Raw genomic sequence first — 11,919 nt, 5'->3', positions numbered from 1 at the left:
AAAAAAAAAAAAAAAAAAAAAAAAAAAAAAAAAAAAAAAGAAAAATTAACACTAAACGGATCTCACTTTCATAAGTTTCCTGTTTCTGTTGTGATTTGTGTTACTTAAAAATGATGTATTTGTTTCTTCACTTGCCTGTGCTATGTGGTGGCCATTAAAACACAGCCAGACACTTTAAGAGCAGCTGTTCTTGGCTACAAGGACATTAACACACAGTCTCCACTGCAAGGCCTACACACCCTGGATACACACGGAGGCTGAACAGCTATTCCCATAAGATACAATGCCGAGTAACTGAGACTTCCACACACTGTAAAGGAGTTTATTTCAAAGCAAAGCAGTGGATGCTGGGTCAAAAGGAGAGGAAGGAGATACAAACAGAGATGGCGACCCTGAAGCAAAGGGTGTGTCTAATGCTGCTCGGAAACCCTCACAGCTATGGCCGCCCAGTCAGTCCCCTTTTCCCGCCTGGACTCTCTCTCCCTGTTCCCACTTTCTTCATTGTGGACTCCCTCTGCCCTTCCGTCCAGTGATATCATGGGAGAAATTTCAGCCTTGTCGAAGGTTGAAAAGGTGAGGGAATGTTGGCTTCTTGACATCAGCCTCCTCTTCAAGTCCTATGTTCACAACTATAACTTTGTTGGAGCCTGGGCCAGGGAGCCTGTAGCAGAAATAGCAAGCCACGTTTCCAAGCAGCACAAGTCTCAGGGAGGCTCTTGGTGTCCCACCCGCACTCAGATTTGTGGAGGACAAGAGGTTGGGCCAATGACAGAACTCTGACCAATGAGGGAACTCCTCCATTTTGCCCCATACCTTTGGGTTGTAATTATATCCCTATTTAACTTATGACACCAAGTCTTCCCCACCAATATGTTTGGAGAGAGATATTTAATTTTAAAAGATGTCAGGATAAAATGAATCTGAAAATTTTTTTTCTGAAAATTCACGAATGTCCTTATAAAAATCAGAGATCCAATAGAATGTCACAATACTAGGGATGAAAATAAATCATTTAAGAAGAGATAGCAAGTGTGTCATAATCAAAATGGCAGACGCTTCACTCAGAATTGCCTTAGAGGTGGAGATAAATGGCAATATTGTTTATTTTGTGCAGGATAATTATTAGGCATATTATTATCACTAGATATTTGTTTCTCCTTTCAAAGCAAAAACCAAAAGCTCCTCTTACAATTGAAAGGCTGTTTAGTGTAAGTGGTTAAGAGCAAGGCTGTGAACTCAGACTAACCTAGGTTAACTTCGCAACTTACCAGTGCAGTCAACTAAGCTTTGTCAAGATAATTAGCATCTCTACACCTCATTTCCTCCTCTGAAAATTGGAACAATACTAATTACTTCCCTTATAGGGTGTCTACAGGAGTCAAGGAGATAATGGGTGCTCAACAATGGTCAACTATTATTATTGCTGCTATTGACATTACCATCATTTTTACCCTCAACACCATCACTATGGTGAGGCTGGGGTGGTACAGGGCCATTAGCCTCCATTTCACATATGATTACGTTGGATGTTTTTAATATGAGTATAAATTGGGCTTAATTTTGAAAGCAACTTCACAACTAATTGATGCTCTCCAGGGTTGAGAATTAGAGGCAAAATGTGATTTTTGTCCACAGGCTGCAAGATTAAAAATTTTGAATTTCAGGATGCTAAAACTAGCTAAATAGTCAATGCATCTACTACAGGATACATTATTCATTTTAAAATTACTTGTCACCCATTTAGCTTAGAAGAGACATAACTGATTGGCTTCTGGAGAGGCGGTGGGCATGACGGAAAGAGGATGGCTGCAAGTCACACAACCCCAAAAGTGCCATGTACACTGACTACAATGTGAATGGTACCCCTGGAGTTACACAGAACCCTTGAAGCAGAATGAAAGAACATAACCTTTGAGGTCAAGCAAATTGAGATTCAAACTCAGCCCCTACCATGAACTCAGGCATGCTACTAAATCAAAGCTCCATTTCCTAATTTGTAAAATGAAAGTGATAATTCCTATGTGTTATGTTACCAAGAGGATTAGAAATAATAAATATACAGGGCCTAGCAGTGTGTTCACAGGTGCTCAATAAATAGCAGCTATTAATATTACCATAGCTCTTACTTCTATCATTCAATTGGTTCTAATATGAAATGTGGGACAAATATTGGTCTAAAACTAGATCAGTAGTTTCCAGGTATTTTTAAATAATGGCATTTCCCATCAGCACCTTTCTTCTTACAACTAAATCAGATGGCGCTGATTATGTAGCCCTAAGGGAAGACAAGAAAGTCATTGTCATCAGATAGGTTATTTGTAAGATTACATCTTCCTGGTAGGGCTACTTCTCTCTGCATAACTCCAGAGGCTCCATTCTTATGGTTTTCCACACCATAGTCCTGATACTAGTTAATGCTAGGCATTGTGCTTGCAATTTAGGACACTATCCCCAGGTGTCAGTGTTGAGCAAAAACCATATGTACAAATATGAATGAGCTGGTAAAAAACATCACAGGCGGGACCAGGGGTTGGTGGCTCACACTTGTAAAACCAGCACTTTCAGAGGCCAAGATGGGAGGATTGCTTGAGGTGAAGAGTTTGAGACCATCCTGGGCAACATGGTGAGACCCTGTCTATAAAAAAATTTTTTTAATTAGCTGGCATGGTAGCACACACCTGTTCTCCCAAGTACTCAGGAAGCTGAGGCAGGAGGACCACTTGAGTTGAGGAGTTTAAGGCTGCAGTAAGTTAGGACTGTGCCACTACACTCCACTGTGGATGACAGAGTGAGACCCTGCCTCAAAGAAAAAAAAAAATCACAAGTTGGTGTCAAAACTGAGCTATGTGGTGGGTCCTCAAAGGATAGTAGGGTCATCATGTGTCAGAACAGCACGCACATTCTGTGCTCTAGAAACACTTCTTATCAGACTTTGGTTCATTCATTCACTGAGTCCACAAATATTTATTGACCCTGCCAGGAACCAGGGAGTCACGCTAAAGTTTTATACTCAAACCCTCTCTAGGTCACTAAGTCCCTAGGGCATCTCCCACTACATGGGCATGCCAACACAAATGCACCAGAACAGAAAGGAGATGTGCAGACCCTCCCATACATCCACCTGAGTTTAGAGCAATTTCTGACAAGGCCAGGTCCAGGGTGAATCAAGGGCTTTGAACACCGCTGATCCAGAGAAATCAAGCCTGGTGTAGTTTATTTCGTATTAAGGACCACCAGGAAATCAGGATGACCTTAAAGCACAGATGGTCCTGCTCCCCTCTAGTCAACGAAGGACTACCTCCATCTTCTGGGGGTCCTTCCAGGACTAAACATGACCCCTGGTCTTGGCCAGAGTGGGTCTCTAAGACAATGCCCTAGTTTGAGAATGAACATATAGAAGTGGACCAAAAGTGGAATGACTAGAAGAGAAGTCACATGCCCAGCCTTGAGTATATCAGCTGAGTTGCAGAAAGGATGATGACTGGCTGCTCAAGTGGCACGTAAGGAACTAAGAGTCAATCCTGAAGAGTGGCCTGGCTTCTGGGCCTCCACCCACATGTCTGTTCACAGATGAACCCCAGAAACTAGACTTGCATCTGGCTTGCAATCTTCTATATCTAGTCTCCAAGCCATCAGCTCTACATGAATTCTGTTTTCCTTTGGGCCAAATAGCTGCAGCGAGCTAGCAATAGCATTGAGTTTGCACCCATCTATGCTGATGGGTGCCTTGTCCTTGAGTACCTTGAAATGCTTCCCCAGCTGCCCAGTGCTCAGGGATATGATGTTATAGATGATGGTTAGGATGTCAGATTCGTCATGAAATCCTATTTAGAGGCTGTGTGAGCCATGTAGGACAGAGGTTTGGAGGGCTACTCCAGAGGCTCCCACTGTCTGGCCTGAATCCTGACTTGTCACTTCCAGGCAGGAGACGACTGCTGTCAACAGACCTGACCTCACTGTGCCAAAGTCCTTTAATGCAAAGTGGAATTAAATAAAAATGATGGCAGCCACCTCTCACAGTTAAAGATTAGATATGTTTAATGTGTGCAAAGCACCTAGAGTGATCCCCAGCACACATAAACAAATGCACAGGAAAAGTTAGGGTGAAAAGAATTCTGAGGCAGAGGCCAATCAACCCTCCCACTGCATAGGGTTCTCCTGTGAACCCTATGTGCATCCGCGAGCCCGTTAAACTTCCCTGACCTCACATCTCTCATCTGCACAAAGAAAGGGTTAAAGGACAGGATCTCTATGCTCCTTGCTATTCAAAACCCAAGGAAAAATAATAAGAGGAGCATTTTCTAAAACTCCCTATTAAATAAATATTTTTATTTGTAAGCAATGCCTGATCATGAGAGCCTAGTTGATTTCAAAGCCCTTGCTTGTATCCAGCGGTTTTCGGGCCACCTGTCACTCCAGGCTTGATGTCCAGGGCTAACACGGTCCACCCCACACTGCCTGTAGCTGGCACCACGGCCCCCGTGTCACCCTGGCTCCTGGTGTCATATTAGCAGCCAGGTTTGAGCAGCCCCTGCAGTCCCTCACCCCTTAAATACTAGAAAGCCTGGGGTACATGAGAAGAGCAGCTCTCCTTCAATAATAACAACAATGGTGGAATGTCCTCTTTTCAAACAACTTTTTCTTATTGGTCTCAAAAGAAAACCAGGATTACCCTTCATTTGTTTCTTTCTTCCTATCTGGTTGTTAATCCTTCAAAAGCCCCTTTTCTATCCCCTAAACTCCTTGAGCCACAGTGGGCTTCATGACCCAAATTAACTACAGAACAGTCTGCAAAAATCATCTGTTTTCTTGTCCAGAGCACCTTCCCCATAGCATTTTCCAAGAAAGGCTGATGACTTGCATATTTTAAGAGCGGGCTTGTCTTTGCTTGAAGCTGCCGGCGTGCCCCGAGGCAGCACAGTGCCATGAGGGCTCATTAAGCCTGGGAAAAATAACAACACAGCGGCAGACTAATAGACGACAGCACGAATGATTTAAGCCGTTTTCAGAGTCTCAGGGTTAAAAATACATTCTTTTGGCTGTGAGGTTGTGTACTGTGATCAAGACTACTCGGGGACAGGATTTCCATATTTTGTGAGGAGTGGGGGAGGCGAGTAGGAGAGGAAGGATGAAAAGAACAATACCGTTACTTGAGCCTGGCTGCACGAAGAGGTAGTTATCCTAAATATATACGCACCCAATACAGAAGCACCCAAATCTATAAAGTAAGTAGAGACCTATAAAGAGGCTGAGACTTCCACACAATCATCGTGGGAGACTTTAACACCCCACTGTCAATATCAGACAGATCAACGAGACAGAAAATTAACAAGGATATCCAGGACGTGAACTCAGCTCCAGTCTAAGTGGACCTAATAGACATCTACAGAACTCTCCACCCCAAATCAACAGAGTATACGTTCTTCTCAGCACCACATCGCACTTACTCTAAAATTAACCATGTAATTGGAAGTAAAACACTCCTCAGCAAATGCAAAAGAACAGAAATCATAACAAACAGTCTCTCAGACCACAGTGCAACCAAATTAGAACTCAGGATTAAGAAACTCACTCAAAACCACACAACTACATGGAAACTGAACAATCTGCTCCTAAATAACTACTGGGTAAGTAATGAAATTAAGGCAGAAATAAATCAGTTCTCTGAAACCAATGAGAACAAGACATAACGTGCCAGAATCTCTGGGACACAACTAAAGCAGTGTTTACAGGAAAATTTATAGCACTACCTGCTCACAGGAGAAAGCGGTAAAGATAAAATTGACACCCTCGTCTCTAAAAGAACTGGAGAGGCAAGAGCAAACAAATTCAAAAGCTAGCAGAAGACAAGAAATAACCAAGATCAGAGCAGAACTAAAGCAGATAGAGATACGAAAATCTCTTCAAAAAAATCAATGAATCCAGGAGTTGGTTTTTTGAAAAGACTAACAAAATAGACTCCTAGCCAGACTAATAAAGGAGAAAAGAGAGAATAATCAAGCTTGCACATTTCAAACACAGGTGAGCACAGCCTTCCTTATTGAGGATGCCTATGCAGAAAATAACCCAAAATCATCTCTTACTGTCACTGCCCTTTCATTGAAACTGCTTACTGAAAAGCCCCCTAACAGGAAAAGAACACTATCTTGAGAAACACTGTAGAACATTTGTTTAAATATCATATCATCCCTATCTTTCTATTGCCTTGCCTCTCCAGTTTTAATAGCTGAGAGCAGAAATCAAGTCTTATACTTTGTCCTCTTCTATGCCTTTCAGGGCCCTTCACATAAAGGGTGCTTTCTCTAAATTAATGGAATAAATGCCAGAATGGAATGTTAGGGAGGCTACAGAATAAATCTCTCAAGAAAAGTTTTCTAAACCAGAGTGCATGCTCACTTTGTAGGGTGGCTTCGACAGAGGTCCACAGGAGAACTGCTGAAGGGAGTTCCTAGGTCCAAGTAGACAATGCACATCCCACCCTGGAACTGCAAAAGACAGGGTGCCCTGGTGGGGCAGCCCCCTGGAACTATACCTTCACCTTGTGATGAGTGGGTGACAAGGGGTCCAGCCAGGGATAGGTGTTGGAAGCCACTGGAGTCTGCTCCAAAAACATCCCAGTCAAGGGGGTCCAGCATTTGCAGAGTAATTCACGGGCTCCTTGCCTATCTCCTTTGTTGCGTAAAAATCCATGTACATACCTTTCATCACATTTTATCTGAGCCCTCTACTTACTTGCGTGTCCTCTCTATCAATGACCTCCTTCATCTTTCAAGTATTTGGCATGGTCCCTGGCAAAGCATGGTTACCCATGAATAGAATACAATGAAGGGTAACCCAGGAGCAGGGAATGTTGGCAAGGTAGGCAGGTGAGTGAGGGGTTTCGGAGAATAATGGCTTCCACAAAGAGACAGAACTACATGACACAGGACAGTGATGTGGAGTCCCCAGTTTCTGAGGCATTGTACATATTACCAAGGCAGAATTTGATACCAGAATATAATAAAGTTCCAGCTACCTCAGCTACTCTGGAAGAAATGAGGTCTTGGGAAGTTGAAGCATCAGGTTATGCAGAAATCTATTAATAACAAAAAATAACCCGATGAGCCTGCTTTTTAGTGTTCTTAACCTAGAAATGTGCGAGAGTGTCTCATGCTTTGGGTCAGGATTGTGTCAGGCTTGTCAGCCAATACATGGCTATAAATGGAAATCACACCAGCCACAGGGTAACCCAAACATAGAATGAGAATGTTGAGCCTCTCCACCCTCTGTGACTCAAAGAAAAGGGGATTCTCCTTTCTAGTTGGAGAGCAACTAGTTGGAAGGACAATCCCTATGCTATCGCCATCCCCAAAGGCTTTGTGACTGGGTTACAGAAAAGTACCGTAGCCAAAACTTTCACCACAGTGAAAGCCACAGTACCTAGAAAGCATCATTGGACTATCTGGAATTCTAAGTAAAAATTCTGGGAAACCAATAGTCTTCCAAGAAAAATACAGCAAGTGGTGAAGGCAATGCTTTCTCCCCTTAGGAAAATCTCGTTCCTCAAATCTGGCTTTCCTTAAAAGAGGTCACAAAGGGAGCATGAGAAGTGAATTCGCATTTGAGCCCTCTCTCCACCTAAGCTTTTAGTCCTTAGATTTAGTGGAGGAATAAATCTCTGCCTTTGCCCTTACATTCAAGGAGCTTCCCTTCTCTTCTGTTCCCTGAGCTTGCCTTCTATTGCTTGTAAAAGTGCTATTACTGCATCATCCTTTCAGCCTGATCTGTTAACATCTGGACTCAAAGTAGCCACTGAAAACGCCAATTCGTCCCTGGATCAGGGACAGATAGGACAGCCTGGGACCAATCACCAAGCTTATAGAAATGATGAGTCACAACAGCTATGTCTCTAGATCCAAATGCCCTGTGCCTTAAGTACAGCAAGTTGTTCTGGTGAAGAAACGCACAGTGAAGACAAGTTTCTGGGAAGAGCCTTTGTTCCTGCTGTGACTGACATTGCAATACTTGATCTGGCATTGTGGGTCTTCCTATGCTGAATTTGTATATTTGCAAATATACAAACACATTATATACAAAAATATTGTTATTATACACAAAAATATTGTGTATAACATACACTTATACAAAATATAACATATGGATAACACACTAGTGTTTTTTATGTGAACTCACTTTTGATAGGGATTTGAACTGCAGACACTCTACTGATCCCAAAGGTAGTAATTTGCTTATTCCATAATAAGCTTTCTGTTCTCTGAAGTCTATCCACAAATGGGGTATGTGGAAGAGCTTTTACTTTTTCGGTAATTTTCAGTAAGTTAACTGACAGCGGCAATCTTGGGTTGGGAATATTCACAGAACTGGAGTAACCACACAGTTGCCTGCTGATGGTCACCACAGTGGCAGTCAATTGCCAGCACTCAGTGTTGTAACGCGTGAGATACGGAATTAGCTGCCTAACGCTGCCATGACAAAGTATCGAAAACTGGGTGGCTTGAAACAACAGAAGCTTACCCTGTCATTGTCCCAGCAGCCAGAAATCCAAAGTTAAGGTGTTAGTACAGTGGGTTCCTTCTGGAGGCTCCGAGGGAGAATGCTTCCCATGCATCTCTCCCAGCTTCTGGTGCTTGCCAGCAGCCCTTAGCGCACCTTGGCTTGAGATACCTCACCCCAGTCTCTGCCTCCATCTTCACATGGTGTTCCTTTCTGTGTGTCTGTGTCATCTGTGATCTCCCCCTCCCTTCTCATAAAAAATACCAGTCATTGGATTTAGGACCCACCCTAAATTGAGGATGATCTTATCTCAAGATCCTTAAATCTGCAAATATCTTATTTCCAGGAATGGTCACATTCACAGGTATAAGGGGTTCGGATTTGGACATATCATTGGAAGGAATACAATTTACCCCATTACAGGTTTAGTAGGCTTCACATTACGTGTGTGGTCACTGGTGGAGGGAAGCTCTGAGGTCATCTTGTCCCGCACCTCCATGACCTGTGAACATCTGCAGGTACAGCCATTCAGCCGCACTTGACTCTCTCCACTACAAGTGAACGCTCAACTCTATGACAGAAGCCATTCCAGCCTCAGTCAACTCCAGTAGTTCTAAAGACTTTCCTGAGTACACAGCATCACCACGCAGTTGGTAGTGCTATCATCAACATCACCATTTTTCAGATCATGCAAGGTCATGCATGCAGTGAGCAAGGATCTAAGTCCTGCGTTCGGGTTGGGCCTGTGTTCTTAACTGTATGCTATTCTGATATAGCAGGGAGAGGATGGGGGGCAAGCAAAATTTTCAGATGAACTCTTCAGTCCCTTAGTCATACCATAAACATGAACCTCAAAGTGCGGAATCACCCTGCCACATCCAATGCAATTTCGCCCTCATCTTGTCCATAACACAAATGCTGGAGTGACTGGTGCTAGTCAATAACTGGAACAAAAGAATCATTTAAAAAAAAAAAAAAACAGTTGCAAATGCCCTTATGTTGCAACATAATGAGCAGTAACTTCACTCTTCAGAATAGCCAGAGAACTCCTGCCTGTCTCTAAAGGAGAATCAGGATTCTCCGTATCATCTGATCTTTTCTTGACTTGATTTGTTCACATGACCGCATTATCCTCATTTCACCTACACAGATATATTCACAGCCACCCCCCACACACGCTGCTGAACATCGCACAAAGGCTTCTATAGATTTTCCAGGAGAAATATTTTTGTCCCGTAACTATGGCACTCATATGTGCCTTCTTTGACAAGAAAGCCCCTTCCACTTCCGGCTCCAACATAATGAACAAATACAGAGCCTCCTTTGTATGTACAGCTGTTTGTGCTCGGCCACAGAGGGCCCAGGAGCAGTATGTGTGGACTGTCCTCCCAAGAACAGATGGGACCTGCAAAGGAGGCAGGCTTTACCCCGTGCCTTTCATTTCTAGGATGTATTCCTTTGATTGATGGTTGCCTGTATTCACTGGGGAAAAAAGTTCATCTTTTTCACTTTAAATGTATTTATATGACAAGCTCTTTAAATTCCGTAATTCAATCATTATTGAGCTTTCAGGGACAATATAGAGATGTTGAAATAAGCGACCCTTAAGCCCATAATACAGGAGAGAACAAGTAAAGGAACACAGCAGGACTTGTCAAATGAATGCAAATGAATGCTCGGTTGTGCAACTTCAGAAACAGAGCACATAGCCCCTAAGCTCCCATCACGCCTCCTCTGGTGAAAACAATCCTCTGGTCCAAAAATGAAGCTGTTCAGAAGCAGAATTCCTGTTTCTGGTTCTCAGGCTACTCCAGTTGGCACCATTCTGATGCCATATACAAAGGCACCATAGGAGGACCCTGAAAGCCACAGAGCTGACTTTCAGCATCTCCTCTGCATGGTGGAACACATGGAATCACACACATCCCAACAAAAACCAAGCCTTAGCAGAGGCGTGTCCTAGGAAATAGCATCAGCGTGCCCCGTACAGGGTGAGTCTGAACGTGTGCAAGTGTTTGTGAGAAGTCTGTAGGGAAAAAACCCATACCAGGTGAAGTAATATCTGCCTACAGTAATCAGTGACTAAAGGTTCCTTTCTAGGCCCCAAGGCAAAATGTTGCAGAAAAAAAGAAGGAGAAAGCCAGTTTTTGAAACAACATTTAAACTGTCAGCAGCTTCAAACACCTGGTAAACGGGTAAGCTAGAAGGGAGTCCACAGCAGGGCAACTGGACAGGGGCCCAGGGAGCTCAAGTCCAAGATTTCACCACGTGGCAGGAGGGCTCAGGGGAAAAAGACTTCTTTTTTGAATCAGTATAGCTATGTTAAAACCATTTTGGCTTTTGAAAATATACAAATATTACATTTTCTCAAGTTGGGAGTTTGTGGCTTTAGTTCTCCGTGCCACTCAAATGATGTTTAGAGGCTGAATTTCTAAGTGAGGTGAAAACACAGAAAGTGCTCTGAGGTGCACCTGCCAGAGAGCATCCTTCTTTCCTGGGGGAGATGGGCTCAGAAGGCTACGAAGTAAGGGCATCTCACCTGGAACCCAGAGGGCGGGTGCACTCACCAGGACGTGTCCCCCTCCAGCCCTCCAGGGTTGCCCTGGCTGACCTGGAGGGCTGGGGTGGAGTCACTCTCCTGCCTCAGTGGTCGCCAAATGTGTCACTGTGCACCCTGTGTTCCATCCAGAAGCACCACCCCACAGGCAGCCATGTAGCCAAGTGGTTAGGACAACCGTCCCCACTGGAATCAGGATGTCCCAATGCCCAGCCCTGCTCTGCCACTTGCCAGACATGCCCCCTTGGATGAATCTACCTTATCTGTGCCTCACATTCTTCACGGGTGAAAGGGAATAATATTAGAACAAACTGCATGGGCTCAGTGTGAGGATTAAATGCAACAATACAAGTAAAGAGTGGAGACTAGTACCCGGAACACAGTAACCACTTCACACACGTGGGCAGCTACTGCTCTTTGTGCCATGAAAGCTGCTCTGCACTCCACAGCTCAGACAAGTTGCATGTCTGTCAGATGCCAGATCTTTCATAGCCGGAGCTGTACCTGCACTATTTCCTTTACCTCTCATGGCGCTTCCATTGAGGAGGGCATTCATGCTAGCCTTTTATCACAGATGAGGAAACTGAAACTGAAGGTACGTGACTTGCCCAAAGTGCATGGCAGAGCCAGGATTCACCCAAATTCCCATGCCGCAGGGACCGTTCTTAGATGGCTGCATTCTATTTATTATCCTCAATCATGCAGAAATTATTCACTACTGGCTTTCTCAGAGTGGTAGAAAAAGCAAAAAGGGAAATGTTGATCAAAGGGTAAAAAGTTTCAGTTGTGCAAGATGAATAAATTCTGGAGATCTACTGCACAGCATGGTGACGCTATGTAAAAACAACGTATCATGTACCTGAAAACTG

General features: G+C 43.7%; 1 protein-coding gene across 3 annotated transcripts in view; it reads right to left on the bottom strand.

Annotated features, from left to right (window-relative positions):
- DISC1 (DISC1 scaffold protein) overlaps nt 1-11,919 on the bottom strand; it is a 368,084-nt gene that overhangs the window by 100,285 nt on the left and 255,880 nt on the right. Inside the window, exon 10 of one of the 3 annotated variants that reach the window (XM_017526541.2) lies at nt 369-661. The exons of the other annotated variants lie outside the window; for them this stretch is intronic. Within the exon in view, the coding sequence (XP_017382030.1) occupies nt 630-661 (32 nt within the window). The 3' untranslated portion in view covers nt 369-629. Of the gene's footprint in view, nt 1-368; nt 662-11,919 lie in introns of those variants that run through there. 3 annotated transcript variants of the gene reach the window in all.

The sequence above is a fragment of the Cebus imitator genome, unplaced genomic scaffold (assembly GCF_001604975.1).
Source record: "Cebus imitator isolate Cc_AM_T3 unplaced genomic scaffold, Cebus_imitator-1.0 Scaffold42, whole genome shotgun sequence".
Taxonomy (NCBI): Eukaryota; Metazoa; Chordata; class Mammalia; order Primates; family Cebidae; genus Cebus; species Cebus imitator.
This window is presented reverse-complemented; position numbering and strand designations above follow the sequence as displayed.